At 38.7% G+C, this 26,983-nt stretch overlaps 2 protein-coding genes across 3 annotated transcripts in view; one reads left to right on the top strand and one right to left on the bottom strand.

Annotated features, from left to right (window-relative positions):
* The window catches only part of SNW1 (SNW domain containing 1), a 32,584-nt gene extending 13,967 nt beyond the window's left edge, over positions 1-18,617 (top strand). The window contains exons 4-14 of the mRNA XM_015071591.3: positions 2,688-2,783; positions 2,878-2,984; positions 3,929-4,033; positions 5,166-5,235; positions 5,925-5,990; positions 7,658-7,774; positions 8,830-8,971; positions 12,955-13,051; positions 15,281-15,398; positions 17,679-17,842; positions 17,923-18,617. Coding sequence (XP_014927077.1) covers positions 2,688-2,783; positions 2,878-2,984; positions 3,929-4,033; positions 5,166-5,235; positions 5,925-5,990; positions 7,658-7,774; positions 8,830-8,971; positions 12,955-13,051; positions 15,281-15,398; positions 17,679-17,842; positions 17,923-18,121 — 1,281 coding nt within the window. The 3' untranslated portion in view covers positions 18,122-18,617. The remainder of the gene's footprint in view (positions 1-2,687; positions 2,784-2,877; positions 2,985-3,928; positions 4,034-5,165; positions 5,236-5,924; positions 5,991-7,657; positions 7,775-8,829; positions 8,972-12,954; positions 13,052-15,280; positions 15,399-17,678; positions 17,843-17,922) is intronic.
* Positions 18,611-26,982, bottom strand: SLIRP (SRA stem-loop interacting RNA binding protein). 2 transcript variants are annotated; one of them, XM_015071592.3, is made up of 4 exons: positions 26,830-26,982; positions 23,312-23,370; positions 19,176-19,283; positions 18,611-18,723 (listed from the first exon to the last, which is right to left on the bottom strand). In XM_015071592.3, the coding sequence occupies exons 1-4, from the start codon at positions 26,924-26,926 to the stop codon at positions 18,652-18,654; spliced, it is 336 nt and encodes a 111-aa protein (XP_014927078.1). In that variant the 5' UTR covers positions 26,927-26,982; the 3' UTR covers positions 18,611-18,651. The 2 variants fall into 2 exon arrangements, with proteins under 2 accessions (XP_014927078.1, XP_014927079.2); XM_015071593.3 differs by lacking the exon at positions 26,830-26,982 and adding an exon at positions 24,173-26,661.
* Between the last annotated feature and the right edge of the window lies 1 nt (position 26,983).

Genomic DNA, 26,983 nt, shown 5'->3' with positions numbered 1-26,983 from the left:
CCGTATTGACAAGACTTACAGTAATACAAAATTGGAGGGAAAAAAATTTTCTTGAATTAAATTTTGATGGAACTAAAATGTTCTTTTTTTTCCAATTGTGATTTGAGTGATACATCAATAAAAAGCCTTGGTGTTTACATTTTTCCTTCTGAAATATTTGCATAGCAAATGTTACATATATGATATTACCTAAAAGAATGCCTTCAACATTTTCCCCCCAAACAAATAACTCCCAGCAACTTTAAACTGACCCCGAGATAAATCATATATTACCTTGTTCATGATTTCACAAACTAGCTAAGCCTAAAGATAGTGTTTTCTTTCTGCCTTCAAAATGGTGAGTATGTTGACAGATTTATCCAGTCAGGTCAATCTGGTCCTTTGCCAGTTTTCAGTAATAAAAAAAAAAGTTTCACAGATGATTTATTGCTTTATCTTGTTCCCAGAGCCCATTTGTGCTCTTCTTACCTTCTGGAGTATATTGTATTTTTCAGATAACCCTCCCCAGCCCCTTTGCCTCCTGGGATATTCTGAGTTTCTTCAGCACATTTGGTTCTCAGGCAATAAAAATTTGAGGTTTTATAGTTAATTACCATGGAGGAATCTTGCTCTTCAAATGTCCTTCACTCAGCTTTGTGAGATGCTAGAATCTTATTGATGCTCATTTAAAGGGTTATTAACTTTGGAATACCCAAATAAGAAGCAGCAAATGGCTCTTGTATGCTAAATTAGTATTGAGACTTTATGTTGAGCATATATGACTACCAGGGAGCCATTTACTTAGAATCCTTTCCTGTAATGATTGCTGTGTAAAAGTAATTAACTCTTCATAGTCTAGATACTATTTTCTAGAGTATTGATATGTAATTTTAAACTCAAGTGGCATAGATGTTTCCATCTTGAAAAGAAATAAGATTTTTAAGGTCATTACTAGCTGTGTGATGTTAATGTATGGAGCCTTACTCTTCTCCCCAGAGTGAGCTTTAGGTCCCTTCCAAATGAACACTGAGAGGATGGTGACACTACAGCTCACATATCAGTGGTTATGTTTTGTGGTAAACGATCTATACTTTTCTTGCCTGATCCTTTGTCTCATTCCTGAGAAAAACAAGCTAAAGGATTAGTCTGTAGTCATGAGATAGTTTTTTCTGGGAAATCCACAGCTTATATAAAACATTCCTCATCAATAATATAGGTGTAATCATTGTGCATATGCATACCTCAAGGTTGATACACAAATTCAATTATATATATAAAGCTAAAGAATAGTGGCACAAAATAAGTGCTTAATAAATTTTAGCTATTATTATTACTTTAATAGAATACATGACAAAATGGAAAATAATTTCATACTGTGAGCAATGCTTTGAAGACAGTAAACAGTGCTGTGACACTAAGTGATGGGATGAGGAGGGGTTGCTGCTTAGCAGGGTAGTCAGGGGAGGACTCATAAGTGCAGTCATGACCTTTGAACAGAGACTCAGAGGTTGAGAACTCATGTGAAGAACTAAGAACAACACTATTTAAGGCCCAGAATTTGGGAGTAGCATGTTGTGTTTAAAACAAACAAACAAAAAAACAAAGAGCTGATGTGATTGAAGCATAATAAATGAGGAAGCAAGAGGTATGGGGGAGATTAAAGGTGTAGGCAAAGCCAGGTCAGCTCTTATAGGCTATGAAGTGTTTTTTGTTCTGCCATTTGGAATAAGAAATTAAGAATAGCCAGCATTTCCTTTAAGCTATTTTTAAGGAATGTCCTGGTAGAATGCAGTTATTGATAGAACACTTTGGCTTATAGTAGTAATTTTTGAAGGTCTCAAGTACCTGAGAATTGGGTTTTCTTTTATAATCATTAGTTCTTTATATGTGTATCAAAAATTCCCTACTAAAGCAGTAAAATCTAGAATGCTGTTTATTTGCTAAATTCTCAGTACTTCTTTTTTTCAATAAAGTCTGCCATGTAAGTTTTTATGAAAGTATTTGAAAAGTATAGGTGGACACAAAAGTAAGTGATACTCTATTTGTCAGGGGCCTACTACATCAGTGTCAGCTTCATAGAGACTTGGGGAGCCCAGTAAAAATTCTGGCCTTTGTAAATTTGGATAATGAATATAAGTGGTGTATGTAGAATATATTTTTACCCCCCCGCCCAGCCCCCCAGAAGAAGTGTTCTGGGTTTTTTGACCATGACACGTGTTCATTACTTAGTCTGTGAATAGAATTGCTATCAGAAAAGACAAACATTATTAAGTAGGGTGAGGTCAATGAAATTTTCCAGGCCCAGTGAATTTGGAAATTATTTGGTAACCTGACTTAAATTCTGATGAGTTTGTAATCCAAGATAATGGTGCAATAGGCAATTTATATCATCATTAATTTCAAGTCTTAGTGAGTCTCAAAAATAGGGATTACTGATGCATAAGATTTTGTTGGCACAATGTATTTGGATACTGACTTGATTAGAAGATCTCAAATAATTTAAATGCATGAGGTCAAAGGAAAATTATTAACTTATATAGCTGGGGCAGTAATTTGTGTATATATTTTAAGCTTCCTTGGTTTTAAAATCTAAAAGACAAAATCTGTGTCCTAAATTTATAAGTGTGCTGACTTCTGAAATGACTTAATGAGGTTGCTTCTTCTCATTCTCTGCTTTTCTTGATCCTGCTTGTGTTTGAACATTTTAGGTCATTTATAGCAAGTACACTGACCTGGTTCCCAAGGAAGTCATGAATGCAGATGACCCAGACCTGCAAAGACCTGATGAGGAAGCCATTAAAGAGGTAACTGGGCATTGATACATATATAATTATTTTAGATGGCTTTTGACGTCTTTATTAGCTTTCAGACAACTCATTGCTGTGTTTCTTATTTCAGATAACAGAAAAGACAAGGGTAGCCTTAGAAAAATCTGTATCACAGAAGGTTGCTGCAGCCATGCCAGTCCGAGCAGCTGATAAACTGGCTCCTGCTCAGTATATCCGGTATGATCTTGCCTGGAAGTCTTACTTTCATGTTGGACTAGATTGGGGTTGGGGGTCCTGGTATTCCTTCACTATCCTACTTAGTCACAATTAGACAAGCAATTTTTTGAATAATGACTTAAAGTCTGTTGACTCTGCAGACTCTTGAAAGCAGAATTTTTTAAGATATTTTTGAAGATATTAACTATTATGTTGTTCTCAAAATATATTTTTTTGTTTTTAGAAATTAACAATTACTTACAGCATGTGACCCAAACCACAAATACTATTTTAGTTTCCCATTTATATATAATAAGCATCATATATTTATATAATATTTTCATAATGATATAATATTAGTATATTGGTAATGTCATAATTCATTATATAATAGTTATATAACATGTAATAATAGAATAATAGTAATGTACTAATATTTATATAATGATAGGCATATTTATAATACTTATAAATTGTGAGGGATTTCATTCAACTAAATCTTTGTGTAGAGAGATGATTCACATGTATAGGAAAATTCAGAGCTTATAGGGCTGCTACTATTATTCTTCTCTGTTTTACAACCCATGATTAGTCAGGAACTACTAATTCTAAGTTGCCTGCTGAAATATTATGGGGTGTTTCTTCCTCAAACGCAGACTTACAAAATAGGTACCATTTTCTAGACCTCTTACCTGTGAAATTGAACACCATGCCTTCTGTGGTGGAAAATGGACAAGGATAGATTATTTGCAAACCAATATGACTCTAGTTCACATTTTGCTTATAACTCATAATTGCTGTTCTCTTACCTCCATTGCTATCTACTTTACCTAAATATTTTGTAATTTTCTATTAATACTTTGTGAAAGGAATTGACAATATAGTCTAACCTAGGATTATAACAGAAGGAAATAACCCATTGAGCTTGAACTAGTTACACCTTTAGTTTCATCTGCATTCTTCAGATACACACCATCTCAACAAGGAGTGGCTTTCAACTCTGGAGCTAAACAGAGAGTTATTCGGATGGTGGAAATGCAAAAAGATCCAATGGAGCCTCCACGGTTCAAGTAAGTAGATGGCCTGTAAGAATAAACCTCTATTCGGGGTGCCTGGGTGGCTCAGTCAGTTAAACGTCCGACTTCGGCTCAGGTCATGATCTCACGGTTCGTGGGTTTGAGCCCCGCATTGGGCTCTGTGCTACCAGCTAGGAGCCTGGAGCCTGCTTCGGATTCTGTGTCTCCCTCTTTCTGCCCCTCCCCTGCTCATTCATTCTCTCTCTCTCTCTCTTTCTCTCAAAAATAAATAATAAAGATTTTAAAAAATTTAAAAAAAAAAGAATAAACCTCTATTCTTAAAAAAGATATCAGAGGAGAAAAATGTCCCAAATGTCCATCAGTAAGTGAGTGGATAAATAAATTGTGGGACATCTATACATGGAATACTATTAATATTAAAATGGAATAAATAAAAAAGAATAAACTTAATACATGAAATAACATGAATGAATCTCAAAATAATTATGCTGAGTGAAAGAAGCCAGACAAAAACAAATACATTCTGTATGATTCCATTTTTATAAAACTCCAGAAAATGCAAACTAATCTGAGGTGACAGGAGGTAGATCAGTGCCTATGGTGAAGGAGGGGAGTACAGAGGTGAGGGGAGGAATAAGAAGGATAGGCAAGGAGCATGCAGAAACTTGGAGGTGATGAGTGTGTTTGCCATCTTGATTGTGATGATGGTTTCACAGGTGTATACTTGTGTCAAACTTAAACTGTTCATTTAAATATTTATAGTTAATTGTATGTCAGGTGTACCTGTTATTTAAGAAAACTGTTATTTAAAAAGAAGAAAAAAAGTGGGGGTGCCTGGCTGGCTCAGTTGGTAGAGCACGTGACTTGATCTTGGTGTTGTGAATTCGAGCCCCATGTTGGATGTGGAGCCTACTAAAAGTATATTACTCTATGAGATGATAATGATACTGTGGAGATGAAGGTGGGTAATGATGATGACAAGGTTGGCTGTGTTTAACAGTTGTTGAAGCTCAGTGACTGATATATGATAGATGGGCATATATTATACACTCTTTTTTTATATATTTGAAGCTTTATAAAAATGGGAGGGGGAGACTTGAGACATATTAGCTAAAATGGAAAACTGTGTAACACTCTCTGGTTTTGCTTTGATTTTATCCTTCAGGATTAATAAGAAAATTCCCCGAGGACCACCTTCTCCTCCTGCACCTGTCATGCATTCCCCTAGCCGGAAGGTAATCTTTGCTGTAGTCTAACATCTTTTTTTGTATTCATGATTATTAATTTTATACATAACCTTCCATAGAACAAAATCTAGGTGCCTATACAGGTACATTTTGCCACACTTACTACTTTTTTAAGTTATCTTTCAAGATCAAATGGGGAGCCACTCAGGGCTATAATTTGTAGGTAGTTCCAGAGTGTGTAAGAGAACGTATGTGAAATGTTAGCTATTAGTTTTCTTGTTGTTAGCCTAACCCCTGCTATTAATGGAATGAACAGGGTCTGCTATTTGACAAGCAGAATATTGTCATAGTTATAAGAAGTTAGTGCCTGGGATTAATAGGCCCCTGATAATCTGAGTGGCATTTTTTAGATATGATTTATTATCCAACTAAAAGAACAAGTTTTCATCTCAAAGAAGTCATGTCACTTTAAATATGGAAAAATACTAACCATTTATAATAGTCAAAAATAATGTATAGATTATTTTCCATTTTTTTATATTAAAGTTACTACTAGAATCCATGGTGAAGGAACATAGTATATAGTGCTACCAAACAAATGGAACTTTGGCCTTGGACTACATTCATTCATATGTCAGTGTATATTGAACTATCTTTGAAGAGAAACATTGCGCTTGGGTTTTTAGCTAGACTATAAATCTAAAAATGTCTCTTTTTCTGTTCTTTTGTCAACGCAGATGACTGTGAAGGAACAACAAGAGTGGAAGATTCCTCCTTGTATTTCAAACTGGAAAAATGCAAAGGTAATGAAGTTGTCATAAAATCAGTCTCCTACTTTTAGAACCTACTGGAAAACACTCAGGAAAGATGTTCAGCCTGAAAAACTTTCATTAAATCCTCACCATCTCACTTAGCTGAATGTTTTCAAAAAGGAACACCCAACTTATGTGACTTTTTTTTTTTTTTTGTAATGTAATAGAAATATAGTTTGCCAGTCACATGAATACTATGTAGATTCTTTTAGTGAATTGTAGGTATCAGAAGCTTATAGAAAAGAAATAGGTAAATTAAAGTGACATATCAATGAATGATAGTCTTCTTTAGAAAACTGGAATTGATATCTAAAATTATTTCTGAAAGAAATCAGTTTAATAATATGACAAAAAAGAGTAATTGTTTGGATATATGCAGTGCTTTAAGTTTCAAATATTTTTTTTCTGTTTATAAGAATATATGCATAAGCTTTTTAAATCCTGTACATCTCTAAGCACCAAAGCTTGCAGGAGTCATGAAGAATCTGTACAATAATGTGAAATAAATTCTCTGATCACTATTTCCCCTTTTCCCCCAAATCACGCTTTATAATTCTATTTTTGATGGGTGATGAAGGCCACTTTAATTTGTAGATTAAATAGAACTACTTTTTTAAATTTATTTTTTATTTTTTTATTAAATTTTTTGTGTGTCTTTATTTTGAGAGAGCGTGAGCGAGTGAGTGGGGGAGGGGCAGAGAAAGTGGGAGACACAGAATCTGAAGCAGGCTCCAGGCTCTGAGCTGTCAGCACAGAGCCTGACATGGGGCTTAAACTCAGACTATGAGATCATGACCTGAGCCAAAGTAGGACGCTTAACAGACTGAGCCACCCAGGTGCTCCTAAATTATTTCTTAAAGGAAGTTATGTACTCATCCTAAAACAAAAGGGTGTACTTTGGTGTATTAGGAGTAAAGACCAAGGACAAGAGTCAACATTTAGGAATCTAATCATAAATCTGGAAGAATAAAGCTAAGCCTGAAATGTCCATGGTGTTCAAGTATACTCCTTGAGTTACTGAAAATAGGATGCAAAATTTCAGAACACAGAATCTTAATTTGTTAAAATATCTTTTTTCCATTTACTAAAACTTACAGTATTCCAAGAATCTGACAAGTCATTAAAACAGTACAACACGTTAAACTACCTATGTATACTCTGATGTTAGTGATTTGTTCCACTTTTGTATGATTGGTCTATTACTTGAGGAACAACTGTTTAGCTATTTGATAGTGATTTCCTTGTACCCTAACTCATAATTATTAACATGAGAATCTTTTTGCCCTGACCTTGGGCTCTGGTATCCTACTGTCCAAGTTTAAATTTTAGCTTATCTGTTTATTAACTGTGTGACCTTGGGGACATTACCTAAGCTCCTTACCTCAGCATCATCAGCTGTGAAATGGAAACAACAGCGTTACCAGCCTTACAGAGTCACTGTGAAGGTTAAATAAGACCGCAGACATGAAGTGCTTTCAGTTAAGACTTTACATGAAGCTCTCAGTGTGAGCCTCTGCTGCTGTTTCACAATTGGGAAGAAAGATGTAAGAACAAGAACTTCAGCTCAGTGGCTGTCAAAATGGACATATTTAAATCTAACTTTAAAAAATCTGTTACCACTTTTTTATGACCGGTGATTCCTGCCTGCTTTCGCACAGGGTTATACAATTCCATTAGACAAGCGTCTGGCTGCTGATGGAAGAGGCCTGCAGACAGTTCACATCAATGAGAACTTTGCCAAGCTGGCTGAAGCCCTCTATATTGCTGATCGGAAGGTTGGTCTGTCATAATTAACGGGTGTAATGCTCTTGATCATTTGTAAATCCATTTTTGGTTACCTAAGATACTGTTTGTTTGTTCCAGTTTTATTGAGAAATAACTGACTCATCATTGTAAATTTTAAGTCCTACAACATGATGGTTTGATTAACACAAGATACTGCTGTTTTAGGTACAGTACTGGGTACCTAGAGAGACAGTCACCTGTAGCATGGACGCCAGACATGGCAGGTGCTATTTGCAGCTCTGCGCCTGGTCTCAGCCTTTGTAGACTTGTACATAGACTCCATTGCTGGCCAGCCAGCCTCCTCAGAACACTCCAGAATGGTGGTTCACTAGGCTCATCTCATTTTTAAAGACATTGTCGACTGCTATTTTTAGGTTTTACAATGTTTTTCTTTCTTTTTTTCTTTTAATAATTTCTTCTGTTTTAAATATAGATGTCTCCCAAAAGGTCAGCAAGGAAGGGCAAATAAACATCCTGATGAATTAAATGCTGTAGAAAATGGTAGTTATAATAGCAATTGTCTATTAATATTATGGCATTAATATTATTAATATGTGACCTGGAAGTTCACATACCTCATGGCACATGTTTAAAACATAGATAAGTATACATCCTACATCACAGCAAGGACCTTTCTAAAAAATCATCTCCTGCTAAGGCTTTATCTTGAATTGTCTTGATTGATTTTGAACACATTACCAGTTTCTGCTATGTTACTGATACTGAAAATTGCTTAATTGGAACCTGGTTTAACGTAGTTTTTGGGTTGTTTCTGAGAAAGCATTAGTGAAACAGCGACTTACAAGATTTATTGGAGTCGTTATCATTTGAACCACTAAAACATTTTCCAGAGTGAAAAATCTAAGTTCGCAGTGTCTTTTAGGCAAGCTTTGTTTTAGTGGACAAGAATCTTTGTTTTAATCGGTAATAACAAATCTAAATTCTTATAACTGCTCTTTGAAGCCAGACTTCAGTCAGGGTTTTGGATGATAGCTGTGACTTACCCTCCAATTGTGTATTATTTAACATCTGACTTTACTAACAGGCTCGTGAAGCTGTAGAAATGCGTGCGCAAGTAGAGAGAAAGATGGCTCAGAAAGAAAAGGAGAAACATGAAGAGAAACTTAGAGAAATGGCCCAGAAAGCCAGGGAGAGAAGAGCTGGGATCAAAACCCATGTGGAAAAAGGTATGACATTCTCTTTACTGAGTTGAATTTACATTGTGAACATTTAGAGACTCGCCATTGTTTTTACTGCATAGAAAACTAGTACACACCTATAAAAATGTAGACATTTCAGAAATAATATAGAAATGAAACAATAACTTCTGCTTTACTGAGCTGTAGCAGTAGAAAATAAAGAATATATATTTGAAGATGGGCCTTCAATGTAGTATGAGACTACATTGGAATTTTTTTTTTTAATGTTTTATCTTTGAGAGAGAAAGAGCACGAGCTGGGGAGGGCAGAGGGAGGTAGACACAGAATCCGAAACAGGTTCCAGGCCCTGAGCTGTCGGCACAGAGCCCGACGCAGGGCTCAAACTCACTAACTGTGAGATCATGATCTGAGCTGAAGTTGGATGCTTAACCAGCTGAGCCACCCAGGCACGCTTGGAATTTTTTTTTTTTAAGTTTGTTTATTTATTTTGAGACAGAGCGTGCACGTGCACATAAGTGGAGGAGGGGCAGAGAGCAAGACAGGGAGACAACCCCAAGCAGGCTCTGCAGAACTTGATGCGGGGCTGGAACCCACAAACCGTGAGATCATGACCTGAGCTGAAGTTGGACACTTAGCCAACTGAGCCACCCAGGTGCTCCTACACTGGACATTTTTAAATTAAATTAAAAATCATTTAAAATTGCATATTATGGAGTGGTCAGGTCATGATCCCAGGGTGATGGGATTGAGCCCCATATCAGGCCCTGTGCTGAATGTGGAGCCTGCTTAAGATTTCTTCTTTCAGGGCACCTGGGTAGTTCAGTTGGTTGAGCCTCTGATTCTTGATTTCTGCTCAGGTCATGATTTCACGGTTCATGAGATCGAGCCCTACATTGGGCACCATAATGACAGCATGGAGCCTGCTTGGGATTTTCTCTCTCTCCTTCTCTCTGCTCCTCCCCCAGTTCACACATCCGTGCTTTTTCTCTCTCTCTCTCTAAATAAGTAAATATTTTAAAAAAGAAAGTTTCTAAGGGCACCTTAGTGGCTCAGTTAAATGTCTGACTTCAGCTCTTCAACTCAGGTCATGATCTCATGATTCATGAGTTCGAGCCCCACATCGGGCTCTGTGCTGACAGCTCAGAGCCTGGAGCCTGCTTCAGATTCTGTGTCTCCCTCTCTCTTTGCCCCTTCCCCATTTGTGCTCTGTCTCTCTCAAAAATAAACATTAAAATTTTTTGAAAAAATGAAATAATGAGGGGTAGCTCAGTTGGTTAAGTGTCAGACATCGGCTCAGGTCACGATCTCACAGTTCATGGGTTTGAGCATCACATTAGGCTCTGCACTGGACAGCTCAGAGCCTGGAGACTGCTTCAGGTTCTATGTCTCCCTCTCTCTTTGCCCCTTCCCCACTTGTGCTCTGTCTCTCAAAGGTGAATAAATATTAAAAAAAATTTTTTTTCAAATAATCAATCCTAGACCAGTACAATTATTCATTCCTTCAATGCATATTGAGCATCTACTATATGCAGGGTTCTCTTCTAGACACAAGGTTTTCAGTTAAATTGAGAGTATAGCAGTGAATGTAAACAGACCAAAAAAGTTAATTATCATTACTAGATAATTAATAACAATAGCATAATAATAATCTCTATGGAGAAAAATAAAACAGGCAAGGAGGATAAAAGTACCAGAAGGAAAGGATAGTCAGAATGGACCTGACTTCTTAGATGATAACATAAGTAAGGAAGTGAGTCCTACTCTGCGGAAAAGCATCCCAGACAGAAGGAACAGCAAATGCAAAGGCCCTGATTTGGGAGTATACTGGGTGTGTTAAAGAAAAGCAGGGAGGCCAGTGTAGCTGGACTGGAGCACGCTGAGTAGTAGATGAGGTGTCAGAGTAGTTAATGTAAATATGAAGACTAATGGCCAAATCATGGGTGGCCTTTTAGCCATTTTAAGGACATGGCTTTTACTTCAAATAACAAGGGAAGCATTTGAAGGGTTTGAGCAAAGCAGCACAATATGCCATATATGAGCAGGCTGTGGAATGGGCATGTGGAGGAGCAGGGAAACCATTTGGAGGGCTGTTGCAGTAATCCAGATGAGAGATAACGAGAGGTAGGGAAAACATGGTCGGATACAGATGTGTTTTGAAGGGAGAGCCATCAAAATTTGCTTATGTGTTACGTAGAGGTATGAGAGAAGAAGAGTCAGGGATTATTTCCAGAACTTCATGAGCAGTTGGGAGGGATTGAGTTTCCATTTACTAATATTGGGAAGACTGCAGGGGAAGAGGTTTGGGAGGGAAAGATTAGGAGTTTAGTTGTAGACATGTTAAATTTAAGATAGAGGTGTCAGGCAGGCAGTTGGATATGAGTCCAGAGTTCAGCTGTAGAGAAAGAACCAGGATTATAAGTAGTGATCCATACCCTTGAATCATATATGAATGACTTAATAAGGCAAGTTATAAAAACCTGCTTGTTGTACATATACTTAGCCACGGAAGGTAATTAGAAGATTTTCCCTGTATCTAAGTTCTCTACACTGGTGAGGATAAGAAGGCACAGAATGATTTTTGAAGAATTAGTTAAAATTTTGACAAATGTGTTGCCAGATACTAATAACTAACGTTTATTGAGTGCTTATTATGGCAGACACTACTCTGAGCACTTTACATGTACTGCCTTATATACTCCCTCCAGCGACCCCATGCAGTGGTTGTAGGACTGTCACTGTTTTACAGAGGAGACTAAAGCTCAGAGTGGTAGAGTAACCTGCACAGGGTCATATTGCTAACCTGTCATAGGAACAGGATGTGAATCCAGACAGGCTGGCTCCACGAAAGCACAGGCTCACACTGTGTCCCTTCAGACTGGAGAGAGAAGAGAAGGTGAAGATAGACATAAACACCATAGGTAGAGATCAAGACGCAGCCAGCTGTGGTGGACCACAAGCAAAAGATTATTCAGCCAGTCTTTGAAAATACAAGGGTACATTTACACATAATTTTTTTTCCTGAAATTTTAATATGACAATTTTAATTATTTTTTATTTTTTATTTTTTTTAGAGAGCGAGCAGGAGAGAGGTACAGAGGCAGGGTAGAGAGAGAATCTTAAGCAGTCTCCGTGCTCAAGGGGAGCCCAACACGGGGCTCAGACCCATGACCCTCGGGTCATGACCTGAGCTGAAGTCAAGGGTCAATCGGTAAAGCCTTCAACTCTTGGTTTCAGCTCAGGTCATGATCTCGAATTTTGTGGGTTCAAGCCCCACATCAGGCTCTGTGCTGGCAATGTGGAACCTGCCTGGGATTCTGTCTCTGCCCCTTTCACGTGATCATGTGCGCACACGTGCTCTCTCTCTCCCTCAAAATAAGTACATAAACTTAAAAAAAACACACACACAGAAAAGTTGAAAGAATTATACAATGAACAACCATATCTCCACCACCTAGATTCTACAGTTAACTTTTTTTTTTCACAATTAACATTGCTAAATTTGCTTTATTACCTGTCTACCCATCTGTATCCACCGTCAGTTCACCTTACAACTTTGATGCATTTCAAGTTAAGTTAAAGACATCATCAGTATACTTTTACCTGTAAACACTGCAGCTGCATGCATAATTATGGAATTCACATTCAAAAATTAAACAGGGGCGCCTGGGTGGCTCAATCAATTAGGCAGCCGACTCTTGATTTCAGCTCAGGTCATGATCTCACATTCGGGAATCGAGCCCCAAGTCAGGCTCTGCGCTGAGCATGGAGCCTGCCTGAGATTGTCTCTCACCCTCTCTCTCTGCCCCCCACCCCCCGCAAATAAGTAAATAAACTTTAAAAAATTAGATCAATACTGTTGGATTTAAATTAATTGCAAGTAAGTTAAAAGGGTTGAATGTGACTATAAAGAAATTCATGGAATTTTCTGTCGTAGGTTAAAGAATATTCTCTGGTTCCAGATATTAATGGGTAACATAGTGGTGAAGTAATTTTCAACTCTGTTCACACAGAGGATGGGGAGGCACGTGAGAGGGATGAAATCCGGCATGATAGGCGAAAAGAAAGACAGCATGACCGGAATCTTTCCAGGGCAGCTCCTGATAAGAGGTAAGTGCTATTTGAGATAAATACAAATTATGAGGAGTGGCTTTTCTGAACCTTTTAGAGAGAAGGTTTAGTCCACTGGGCCCAGTTTTGCTTCTCTGCCTTTCCTTTTTAGTTTGATAACTTACTAGATCAGCACTATTTTCTCACACCAAACTATTTACTTTTTCTTAGAAGAAGAATTGACTGTCCCTGGAAGTAATCCTTTCTTATCACCCTGTAGATGTATAGAATAAGCTAGAATTGCGAATGACAGAGGGATATAGAAAAGGGAGTTCAGATCATCTTTGTGAAGGTAGTAGATAGGACTGTTCTGGTCTGTTCTTTTCCTATTTTAAATGGTGAGACCAACATTATGTGCCTATTCCTCCAGGCAGAGAATAAGCTTCTGTACTTTTTAAAAAATTATTATTTTTTTAATGTTTATTTTGAGAGAGAGAGCGCACACATGTGTGAGTTGGGGAGGGGGCGGGGGGTGAGGGGGAAGAGAGAGAATCCCAACCAGGCTCCTTGCTGTTGGCACAAAGCTTGATGTGAGGCTCAGTCTCATGAACCGTGAGATCATGACTGAAGCCTAAGTCAGAGTCGGATGCTCAACGAACTGAGGCACCCAGGCGCCCCAAAGCTTCTGTGCTTTCATTGAGATACTCCTACATGCAGAGGACCATCCCGAGTACGGTGGCAGATAAGAGCAGATTTTGTGAGAAGTGAAAATCAGCCTCTTCTCATGAGCAGTCTATTAAAATTCAAAGACAGAGCTACCATGTAAAATTACTTGGGAAAATGGACCAGAGCACTGTTAATAAGTACAGACCTTCGTGAAACAAACAAAATACTTGCATGGGGACTTGGGCTAAAGTAGGGATTGGTAAAGTTTATGGTTCACCAAAGGCTGAGGCCTGAATTCTGAGTGAGGGTTAAATACAACTATGAAACATTGTCTTTCCATATGAGCAGTTTTCCACACTCTCATCATTTTGTGAGCTATTGATAAAATCCATTTTTTTTTCAAGTCATGTACTAAACATGAAAAAGAAGATTCCTGCTGGTGGTGGTCTTTGTTATTTAATGGCATAGCTCATCTCCCTGGGTAAGTGGAGCCCTGGAGAAGCAGAAAATCTGAATTTCAAATTGTGGATAATAGCGGTGTAGAAGAGAGTGGAATGAAATGTGAAAGTGCACAATTAATGATACTCTTGCTCTGAAATTCCTAAGCTGTAAAAAATTAAAATGGCTCTGTAGATAAATTGGGCCCTTAAAAACAGTAAAGTGGTTATGAGAATTGATAATGTAGAAAGACTGTAAACTTACGACTGGGTGAAAATTAGGTTGTCTATAGAAATCATTTTAAGACTTGAGTTTCAGGCCACCTGGGTGGCTCAGTTGGTTAAGCATCCAGCTTCGGCTCATGATCTCATGGTTCATGAGTTCAAGCCCAGCTTCAGTCTCTGTGCTGATAGCTCAGAGCCTAGAGCCTGCTTTGAATTCTGTGTCTCCCTCTCGCTGCCCTTCCCTGGCTTCCACTGTCTCTCTCTCTCTCAAAAACAGTAGCGCTCTGTCTCTCAAAAAAATAGATTGACAGACCTGAGTTTCTGTTAAAATAAGTGATGACAGTTACCATGGTTTCATTATGATATAGATTGCATACATACTGAAACAGCAGGGGAATTAAGATAATCTGAATATTGAAAATCATACTGAGTAATCCAGTCATTGATATGTTTTTCTCAAAATTCTTATAGGATAAAATTACTAAATGTGGTTCAGGTAAAGAACTGATTCTGGCTTACTGACAGTGATTCATATGATACATCTAATTTGCATCCAGTCCCCCCCCCCCCCCGCAACCCTCACATAATAGCAAATATAGACTAGCAATTTTCTATCTCAGCATGCTCTGTTAGGTGATTTCTTTTCTTTTCTTCCTTTTTTTTTTTTTTTTTTTGTAAGGTGATTTCTTGTATTAAACACTTCATGTCTAGAGTGAGTCTCTTGACAGTTCTTTTCATTGAACAGAAAGGCCTGATTGTAAAACCCCACCTCTTCTAATAATCACATCTCTGAAGTGCTGTAAGGACTGCCAGCCCAATTATGCATTATCAGGGAATATATGTTCACAAGATCTGAACAGGATATATTCATTAACTTTGCTTCTGAGATTGGTTAGGCTGAAATTGAAATTCAGCTTGTCTGTGAAGAGTTTTCAGTTAGCAACATTATATTTCAAAACAGGTCCAAACTGCAGAGAAATGAAAATCGAGATATCAGCGAAGTCATTGCTCTTGGTGTACCCAATCCTCGGACGTCCAATGAAGTTCAGTATGACCAAAGGCTCTTCAACCAGTCCAAGGTACAAGGAATTTAGAAATAGCATGTCTTAAGTGTTGATATGAATATAGTCCTCAGGGAAAAGAAAATTAACGTATCATAGATTTGGATCAATCTAAGTAAGGTATGCTGGCATAATGAGAGAAAAATATTACAAGTTATGTGTTATAACTTAGTTGCTTTATCTTATTTGATCTTTGATGCAAGTAAGATGAAACAACTCTGATTTTGCCCTCTTACAGTTGGCTAAGATGTAAGACACTAGTAGAAAATGAAAGAAATTAGGTGATTTAAAAAAAACCTAATATATTGGTCTTTTATTTCTAAAATAGACCCAGTGTCCTACAAAACTATCTCTTTTGGTTTTTTGTTGATCTTTGAAAAAAAAAAAAACAACTTTTTAATGCCGTAGAATCACATAAACTTGAGATCTTTAAAAGATGAAGCTAGGGGCGCCTGGGTGGCTCAGTCGGTTAAGCGTCCGACTTCAGCTCAGGTCATGATCTCGCGGTCCGTGAGTTCGAGCCCCGCGTCGGGCTCTGGGCTGATGGCTCAGAGCCTGGAGCCTGCTTCCGATTCTGTGTCTCCCTCTCTCTCTGCCCCTCCCCCATTCATGCTCTGTCTCTGTCTCAAAAATAAATAAACATTAAAAAAAAACTGATATAAAAGATGAAGCTAAAAAACTAAATTTAAGTGCTAAACTAGCTATCAGGAAATCTGATTCCTAGAAGCTATTGTTATCAACTAGCTAGGACACATTAGGACTGAAGAAGTATCTTTATGTTTTAATCTACCCAACATTGATTATTTACAGGCATAAGACCTTTAGATCAAAGATAGATGTGCTTTGCCCTCAAGGAACCTTCAAGTCTACTGGAAAAGACATATATGTATATAAATAAGGACAAGGCAGACTGTAATAAAAATATAGACATAGAAATAAAGTTCTACTGGGATATGGAACAGAAAAGTTTATTGACTCCGAGGCTTCAGGGAGATTTGAAGGTAGCATTTGAGTAAGTTCTTTTAGTTTAATAATGTATTAGGTACTTTTTTACATTCCTGGCATTGTTCTTTTACTTGTATTATTTCAATCCTTTAAAAAACCCTATGACTTCATACTATTTGTTACAACCTCTGTATGTTTGAGACACATACAGGTTTAGCTAGAAACTGATAGAAGATTAAAACATGGGCTGTCTTGATTTCAAAGTTTATGTTCTTAAACACTATGCTGTGGTAATCTACCAGGCTGAGCAAAGGGGTGAGGCATGAAAATTTCATGTAAGTAAATATTTATGACTGTCACCTCTTACAAGCTTAAGCTTAAATTATTTCAAAGTTGTAATAAAAATTTTCCTAACAAAGGACATCCCGTATTAAGGAACCATTCAAATATATGAAGCAAGTTCCTTGTTGTCTTAGGATTTTCATTAAGAGCCTTATTGTCTCTTGCTATAATAGTGATTGTTCTTGGAGTGCCTGGGTGACTCAGTTGAGCATCTTGATTTCAGCTCAGGTTATGATCCTAGGGTCATGGGAGCCTGCTTAAGATTCTTGCTCTCACCCTCTGCCCCCTCCCCAGCACATGTTCTCTCTCTCTTAGATAGATATATAGATAGAGAGAGAGAGAGAGAGAGAGAGAGAGGCAGGCAGGCAGGCAGTGATGTTCTCAGGGAGTTAAAGGGTGTGACATTTATTCTAAACAATTTTTTTTACGTTTATTTATTTTTGAGAGAGAGACAGAGTGAAAATGGGAGAGGGGCAGAGAGACAGGGAGACACAGAATCCAAAGCAGGCTCCAGGCTCCAAGCTGTCAGCACGGAGCCCAATGTGGGGCTTGAACCCACAAACCGCAAGATCATGACCTGAGCCAAAGTTGGACACTTAAGCAACTGAGCCACCCAGGTGCCCCTATTCTAAATGAAATCATACAGGGATGCCTGCCTATACAGCGTGCAACTCTTGACGTCAGGGATGTGAGTTTAAGCCCCATGTTGGGCATAGAAGTTACATGATAAATACATCAGTGAGTGACATCCGGTAAATGGTACTTGACAATTCTTTCATCTTTTTGCCATTGTCTGTAAAATTGAAATTGTCAAGTACCTGTTTATACTACTATCCCCCAATTTTAATGACTACTTCACTAAAGTAGTCAGACTTGTTAATTAGCACTGTATTTAATCTAAGGACCAAAGATGGTAAGAATGAAAATTTACGGACTTTTTTTAATGAAGATCATTTTAATTTGCAGTTCAGATTGCTGAAAATGTGAACTTTTAATGTCCTTGTTCCACAGGGTATGGACAGTGGTTTTGCAGGTGGAGAAGATGAAATTTACAATGTTTATGATCAAGCCTGGAGAGGTGGTAAAGATATGGCCCAGAATATTTACAGGCCCAGTAAAAACCTGGACAAGGACATGTATGGTGATGACCTAGAAGCCAGAATAAAGACCAACAGGTACCAAGGCAGACAGCTCAGTCTCACTGTTTGCACTAGTGAAAACAAAGTGGTTCATAGTCCTTTTTCTTTTTCCCTAGATTTGTTCCCGATAAGGAGTTTTCTGGTTCAGACCGTAGGCAGAGAGGCCGAGAAGGACCAGTTCAGTTTGAGGAAGATCCTTTTGGTTTAGACAAGTTTTTGGAAGAAGCCAAACAGCACGGTGGCTCTAAAAGACCCTCAGACAGCAGCCGCCCCAAGGAACATGAGCATGAAGGCAAGAAGAGGAGGAAGGAGTAGATACACCGTTCTTCAAAGTGAATGAACTTTTGTCCATAACCCTAATGATGCAAGTCAGATGGGGAAACACTTTGTAAATGGCCAGGATAAAAACCAAATCTGGGTGTCAGACCCCAGCACTACTTTTTATTACGGGAGTAAGGGGGGGGGGGGTGGAAAATTCTTTGAACTATTTAGTTTTTTTTAAAGAGTGGGTTGTGTTTGTGTTTCTCCTACCTTTTGGCATTTATAGAACATACTGCTCCACACATGAAATTAAGACCACTTCCTTTTGTGTGATGTTAGTACTTTGGGGATAATATTTTGTGTAAGAAGGACTGCTGATGAATACAGTTGCCCCAATCACAGTGAGTAGAAGGATGTTCACATACTAGAACTGTCCTGCCAAATGACGCCTGCCCCTCCTGAGCTCGGTTTTCATTTGGAGTGGGGAAAGCAAGCTCTTGCTTGGTGCAACTACTTGTTTCAAATAAAAACATTTAGGCAAAATTTTCAATTTTGTTTACTTTATTTAATAGGTAGTAACAGTCTCAAAAATCTTTTTCTTCATCAGATGTTTGATCCCCTTGCAAAATTTTTGGTCTTTGAGCTTGAATGTGGAGCTAAGAAAAATCAAGTAAGCATTGTAAGGAAAGACACTATCTGCAAAAACATTACAACTGACTGAAAACTGCCACTTTAAGACTGCCTTTTTATTATGGAGTCAGCAGCTAGAAGTCAAGAGGATGTTATTTGTTCCCTGCTCTTAAAACTAAATCGGTTTGACCCAAGGTTGCATGGTAAATGGAAAAGCCAGGATTTCAACAACAGTCTCCCTACCTTGTAAGTAAGTTCCCACTGCTCTATGTTAGATACACCTTGCTAACCATTAAAGGGTCTTCCTGTACTACCCTCCCCAGACATTTTAGAACTGGCACTCTCCCACCACCACCATTCTTTAACCAATATTAAGGAAACCTTAGTTACAAATCTCCCAAAGACCTTGTCATTCCGTACTTTTGACCTACTGACCGATATATAGAAAGCTCACGACATTATACAGAAAAATATTTACCTTTACTCCATCAATAATATGATTTTCTTGCTGTAGTGCATTCTGAAGTTCTTCTTCTGAAGAAAACTGAATCCAACCCATACCTCTGTGAAACCCAGTCTCTTTGTCCTAAAAATTCAAAATTTAGGAAGAGATTAATCATGAACTTGAAAAATGTTTCCATGAGCTCCAAAACAAACTACCAACTGTTCATCTGCCAAAACGGCATAACAGACATTATTAAAGATGTTGAAAAACTTAGTTACCAAAGGCTTAACCGCCGTGTTAATCTTAACATTCTGCTTTTCTGATGCCACTAGAGAAGTAACATATAGGTAGTAAAGTTTCTTTGTCATTCAAGATACAAACCACACTAAAATAAGGGAAATTTTAATCACATAAATAGAGTACTCTAACTTCCTCATTTCTAGAAACTAAAAAATTAAGCCTCAAAATCTAGGTGCATTTCTGGTAATTTTGGAGACCAATTATTCTCATCACCACTACTACCATTATAATCACATACTCCCTATTCCTAATGAAAAATAGGAAAAAAGAAAAAATATAGACAGTATTACCCTTATTTACCTAGCTCCAGACTTCAAGGTGCTTCCCTTTGTGCATAGGACAAGAGTGCTTATCATCCAACCTATACATCAGCACGTGTGGAAAAGATTCTGGTGTGCTTCAAAGCACCCTGCTATTTAAAGACGAGGGGTGCCTGGGTGGCTCAGTCGGTTAAGCATCCAACTCTTGATTTTGGCTCAAGTATGACCTCAAGGTTGTGAGAGCAAGCCTGCCTTTGGGCTCTATGCTGGTCATGGAGCCCGCTTAAGATTCTCTCTCTCTCCCTCTGCCCCTCCCCACCCAAATAAAAAGAACAGATACAAAGATGTCTATTCACTCTGTACATCATCATCATCATCAATCTTGTTACAAAGTTATGTTGTGCTCCACACCACCCCCAAAACAAATTCTTAGAAATTGCCCCCATATTTAAAAGGTGACTTTTTTTTTGAGAGAGAGAAATAGTGGGAGAGGGGGCCAGATGGAGGGAGAGACAGAATCTTAAGCAGGTTCCATGCTCAGCACAAAGCATAGGGCTCAGTCCCACGACCCTAGGATCGTGACCTGAGCTAAAATCAAGAATCTGAGGCTCAACTGACTGAACCACCCGGGCACTCCTAAAAGGTAACTTTTTAAGTATAAACCTAGACTGCAGGAAGTTTCTGGTAATGTCCCAGTGATTCACTCCTTACCTCAGAAAAATACAATTTCTCCTCTACCTCCTTATGACCATTGCTGTAAAAGCTTTACAAATTTTGTGTGTGGGGGAAGCCTGGGTGGTTTAGTCAGTTAAGTGTCCAGCTCTTGATTTCAGCTCAGGTCATGATCTCCCGGTCGTGAGACTGCACGCTGAACGTGGAGCCTGCTTGGGATTCTCTCTCACCTCTCTCTGCCCTTCCCCTCCTCACACTCTCTCTCTCTCTCTCTCTAAATAAATAAACATTTGGAAAAAATGTTTTGTGTTTGTGTAAAACTTAAGTACTGTGTATCTAAGATAGGAACCTGGATTTCTAACTTGAGTACATGAATTGTTTACCAGAAACTTTTTTCCTGTTACATTTTATTTAGTTTTACCAAGAATCAAAATTTTCTTTTGTTTAAATCTAAACCTGTTAACTCCAGGTCCTAAATTATTTTATTTATACTTCTAAGAGGGAAATGGGAACCAAGAAAAATGTGTTACTATTTTTGGATAAAATTTTTTAATGCTCCTCAAAAAACACAAGTTTCATACTCTTTGTAAAATTGTAGTTTTTAAGCTTATAGAAACATTTTCATGTCAGTAATACATGTGCCTCATTCTTTTAATCAACTGTATAAAAAACTCCACTGTATCAATGACTATTTAATCCCATTGATAAACATTTAGGTTCTTTCTGGTAATATTACTATTTTTTTTATTTAGTTTAAAGAGAGAAAGTGGGAGCAGGCGAGAGGGGCAGAGGGAGAGACAGAGAATCTTAAGCAGGCTCCATGCTCATCGCGTAGCCCAATGCAATACTCGATCTCAGAACTCTGGGATCATGACCTGAGCCGAAATCAGGAGTCAGACGCTTAACCAACTGAGTACCCAGGCGCCCCTTTCCAGTTATATTAGTGAACAATGTTGCTTTGAGCATTCTTAACCACACCATTTCTGCAGAATAAATGCCTAAAAATGGAACTGCTAGATCAAAGCAAATACAAATTCTGGATTTTGATTTTACCAAACTACCCTTCAGAAATGAAGTAAACTTCTGAGCAATTTCAGTGCCAGCTTCCCTACACCCTCACTAGCACTAGATAGGAGTAATCTATTAGATCCTTGGAAAGCAACAAACATTAAGAGTTAAGAATTTAAATTTCTTTAAGTTGATATTTTACCATAGTCTTCTCAGTGTCAGGAAAAAAGGGGCAGTTTTAGTGAAGCACCTGTAAACTTTGTGTGTACTCACATTACACCATCAAAAATCCAGTAATTCTAGAAAGCCCACAGAAAAATACAGCCCAGAATAAAGCAAAACAAATTGATAAACTGATTTCTAAACCTTCCTTAGAAAGCAAAGGAGGGGTGCCTGGGTGGCTCAGTTCGGGGAGCATCTGACTTCGGCTCAGGTCATGATCTCATAGTTCGTGAGTTCAAGCTCCACGTCAGGCTCTGTGCTAACAGCTCAGAGCCTGGAGCCCGCTTCAGATTCTGTGTCCTCTCTGTCCCTCCTCTGCGTGTGCTCTGTCTCTCTCTCTTTCAAAAATAAACATTAAGGGGCGCCTGGATGGCGCAGTCGGTTAAGCGTCCGACTTCAGCCAGGTCACGATCTCGCGGTCCGTGAGTTCGAGCCCCGCGTCAGGCTCTGGGCTGATGGCTCGGAGCCTGGAGCCTGTTTCCGATTCTGTGTCTCCCTCTCTCTCTGCCCCTCCCCCGTTCATGCTCTGTCTCTCTCTGTCCCAAAAATAAATAAAAAACGTTGAAAAAAAAAATTTATAAAAAAAAATAAACATTAAAATTTTTAAAGGAAATATAACAAATATAAAAATACTAAAAGAAAAAAGGCATTCAACTTAATAAGGATAAAGATTAAAACAGATATTCTCTACCAGTTGAAAAAAAAATTTTTTTAAATGTTTATTTTTGAGAGACAGCATGAGCAGGAGAGGGGCAGAGAGAGAGGATGACACAGAATTGGAAGCAGGCTCCAGACTCAGCTGTCAGCAGAGAGCCCGACATAAGGCTCAAACCTATGAACCATGAGATCATGACCTGGGCCAAAGTTAGACACTTTAACCGACTGAGCCACCCAGGTGCCCCTCCACCAATTAATTTTCAGATAAAATCATCCTTTAGTATCAAGTCCTTACTATAATACTGGAGTGGGCAGAATTCAAAGATGGCCCTGTGATCTACACATGTCCCACCAAGTTACCCTCTGTATAACCCCTTCCCCTTGAGGGTGTGTGGGACCTGTGACATGCTTCTAACCAAAAGAATATGGCAAAAATGATGGGATGCCACTCCCATGACTATGTTCTAAGACAAACCTAACAGACTAGACAGAGAAACTCCTCTGCTGACTGAAGAAGTAAGCTGCCATGTTGGGGGAGCCTACAGACCTCCCAGGTAACAAGGAACTGCAGGTAGTCCCTACAAGCTGAAAGCCAGCAAAAAGGTAGATACCTCAGTCCTACAGTTCAAAAATGAATTCTGCCAACAACCTGAGGGATCTTGGACATCAGTCTCTCCCAGCTGAGCCTCTGATGAGACCAAAGCCCCAGCTGACACCTGGCCTGCAGCTATATGAGACCCTGGGCAGAGGGCCCAGTAAGGCTATGCCCAGGTTCCTGATCTGCTGAAACTGTGGATAACATATGTTTGTCGTTTTGAGTCCTTATGTTTATGGTAATTTGTTATGTGCAGGATAAGTTTTTTGTTTTTTTTTTTACTTTTTAATCAGTATCACCCATAATTTTATCCATAAAGACTCTGATGAACAGCTTTACTTCATTAGAAAGTCATACAAGTTGATATGTTTTGACAAAAACTCAAGAATTCGAGGATAAAATTTGAGGATCAAGAATGAAAGGATAACTTTTTTTTTTTCAAAGAGAATACTCACAAAAGGTATGATGCACTTTCGTATATGGCCAAACTGTGCAAAATGTTCTCTCAGCTCACCTGTATAGGAAGAGAAAACATGTTAAAAGTAGTTCATGTATTTTGGGGTACCTGGCTGGCTTAGTCGGTAAAGCATGTGACTCTTGAAATCGGAGTTGTGAGTTCAAGCCCCACGTTGGGCACAGAGATTACTTAAAAACAAACAACAAAAAAGGAGTTAATATATTTTGTATCTTTCATCCTAGATTGTAGGTAGAAACCAAAAGTGGGCCTAGAGTTCCCAAACATTTTGTGAACAGGAGCTACTTTGCATTTCCTTGAAGCCTTAAGATTTAGGAAGCAGCTATAGTACTGACTACAGATCTTCAAGTTATGATGGGGTTACAGCTGATAAACCTATTGTAAGTTGAAAATATCCTAAGTTGAAAATGCATTTAATACACCTAACCTACTGAACAGCATAGCTTAGCCTAGCCTACATCATAAAAAAGTTTTTTTATGTTTATTTTTTTATTTTTGAGAGAGAGACAGAGCATGAGCACGGGAAGAACAGAGAGAGGGAGACACAGAATCTGAAGCAGGCTCCAGGCTCTGAGCTATCAGCACAGAGCCTGGCACGGGGCTTGAACCCATGACCTGAGCCAAAGTCGGACACTTAACTGACTGAGCCACCCAGGCACCCCTAGACTAGCCAGCTTAAACATGCTCAGAATAATTACATTAGCCTATAGTCAGGCAAAACCATCTAATGCAAAACCTATTTTATAATAAAGTGTTGAATTTCTTCTGTAATTTATTGACTACTGAAAATGAAAACCAGAATGGTGGTTAAGGGCACAGAATAAGTCTATGAGTTGTTTACCCTCGTAATCACATGGCTCACTGGGAGCTGCATCTTGCTGCTGCTGCTGCTGCTGCCTAATATCACAAAAGAGTATCATACTGCATATCACTAGCACAGGGAAAAAAATCAAAATTTAAAGCAGAGTTTCTTCAGAATGTGTATCACTATTGCACCATTGTAAAGTCAAAAAATTGTAAATGAAACCGCTGTAAGTCAAGAACCATTTCTATAAAGCTGCAATGTACCAGATTTGGGGAAAGTGTGTGTAGGGACACACACAGATAAGTTGCTGAGTTGACTGTAGTCTTCATCCCCTGCAGAGGAGTATCTTCATCATAGTGTTAGGTGCATGGATAACAATCCTTGTGAGAAAGTCACACAAAAGACAATTTAACTGTAGTGTGTTGTTTAAGCCCTTGCCTTCCATAAAGTTTACACTCAGTTAAAAAGCTGATACTTTAAAATTTGTTGAGATGACCCTGCTTACCCTTCCTGCTTTATTTCCCATTGCTGGCCCATAGTTACTCTCTAGTATAGCAAATGAAATTCTGTGTGTCCCATGGATTTCCATCTTTGTCTATCGTTATTTCCCCTTGTTATGTCGGTAATCCTATCTCTTCCTGCCTAAATTGTAATTATCCTTCAAGATCCAAGCCAAATATATCCACTGAATATTAATTTATCGGGGATCTACTCCAATACAAAACAATGCTATTATCCTGACCCGAGTCCTCAAAGATGCATAGTAATCTTAAAAATCAAAAATACATGATCTCTTCTGAACTACAGTGCTTGTACTTTCCCTGATTGATATTTCATATTACCTGGTTATTTCCCCTAGTTCATCTAAACCTCACTGCTTCAACAATTGCCTGTATCTGTTGTAAGTCTCCTCACCCTCACCACAACACCGTAACTTTCCCAAGTGTTGAGTCCACTATGTCAATAGTAATTGATACACAGTAGGGCAATATTTGATGAATGAATAAATGCCTAGTAATGCTTCAGCAACCCATAGGGACTAAATTTCTGAAGAGCTCTCCCAGTTGGTCAAATCAGTTGTCAAGATCAGGACCTCAGAGACCATGTTACTGGAGAATAAACAAAATAGTGTTAAATATACACGTTTTAAACCAGGTATTGAAAGTTCTAGAAAACATTCACTTCCAAAACAAACTAGTTCTGGAAGGTAACCCTCTTCCCAAATTACCTATAACTGTTAAGGGAAAACAGCTGCAAGCACCAAGAACAATGCCCACCACAAACATCCTTAAATATTTGCTGAATGAATGAATGAACTGAGAGAGAACGTTTCAAAGTTGTATGTTACACAGACCCTTTGTAAGAGTTTTAAACCAACCCATTATGGTCTGTACACCTGCAACTGCAAGACGCTGATGAAATCCCTGGGCCTTTACACAGTTTCATGGAGCCTAAGCAAGACATTGTACTGGCTTGATCTTCACCTGCCACATACTGAGAAAGTGAGGCACAAACTGATCTATTTTCCATTCCACTACCCACACCTGGACCACAAAAACTAAGAGGTGAGTAATCCCAGTTCCATTCTTTTCTTTAAGGGAGATGACCTGATACATGAAAACCTATAAAACTGACCGTGGATTTTTAATTTTTGGTAGGCAAATATAAAAACATTTTCTCAAAACTGCAACTGACAAAAATCAATGTTGGTGAGAGATTTCGATACTGATTACTCCCAACCCTCTATCTCCAGCCGAGGTCTCTCCCCTTGAGCTTCAATTACGGTAATCATGAAAATGATTGTCATTCATTGAGCACTTATGTATCTAGCACAGGTCTAAGCGGTTTACATATAAACTCATTTTAACCCAATCAAAAATCCTATGAGGAAAGTTATTACTGACTCCATTTCACAGATGAAACTGAATTACAGTAGTGAGCCCTTTTCCCAAATTCCCTCCTTTTGGGTTGCACAACTATTAAATGGCCGAGGTGGAATTCTAACCTGCGCAGTATGTTTAAAAGGGCACTTCTCAATCTCTACACATTCTTCTCTGCCCACTTGCTGACGGAGACCTCACAGGTTTTTCTCAAACTCAACACATTTAACCTTTAACTCCTCTTCTTTAAACCTGCTGCTTCCACATCCTAACCACGATATTCACCAACGCTAAAAACCTGGAAGTTGTTCTTCCTTTTCCGTCATTCCGTACTCTTTCCCATTCAAACCATCGCGAAAAGCCGTTGATTTTGTTCTGTTAACATAGGTGGATTTGACCCGCTTTTCTACCACTACACTATTTCAGGTCCTCTTCTTAGGACTAAATTACTGAAACTGCCTTTTAGTTCGTCTCCCCGCCTTCAACCTTACCAGTTTGAATCCATCCTCCATACCGCAATCAAAACAGTCCCTTCTAAATCGTACATCTTAACGTTTGCAAGTAACGAACTGTTCCACCAAATCACTCCCGCAGGCAGGAGACCCTGAATACGTGCCGCAAAAGCTCAAGACGCATCCCCAATTAATTGCAAAAAAAAAAAAAAAAAAAAAAAAAATTCTGCTCACTGGTTTGCTCAGGAGCAACAGCTCTTAATCCAGCTACCACGCTGATTCCAGCGCTCCGCCAAAAGCAGTGCTTTTGAGGATCGCTTGAGCCTCAAACTTCCGCCCCTAATACGTCTCCATCACTCACTCGAGGCTGCGGTCCAGGGAATTTTTCTGACGAAAGCCACCGGCCTGCTAGTACTAGTACGCAGCGCCATAGCGCCCCTCACCGCTGAAGCCGCCATCTTTAGATTAAGCACCTCTGTGACCACTGGTCACGACCCCGGAAGAACCTGCCGGAT

Source organism: Acinonyx jubatus, chromosome B3 (assembly GCF_027475565.1).
Source record: "Acinonyx jubatus isolate Ajub_Pintada_27869175 chromosome B3, VMU_Ajub_asm_v1.0, whole genome shotgun sequence".
Taxonomy (NCBI): domain Eukaryota; kingdom Metazoa; phylum Chordata; class Mammalia; order Carnivora; family Felidae; genus Acinonyx; species Acinonyx jubatus.
This window is presented reverse-complemented; position numbering and strand designations above follow the sequence as displayed.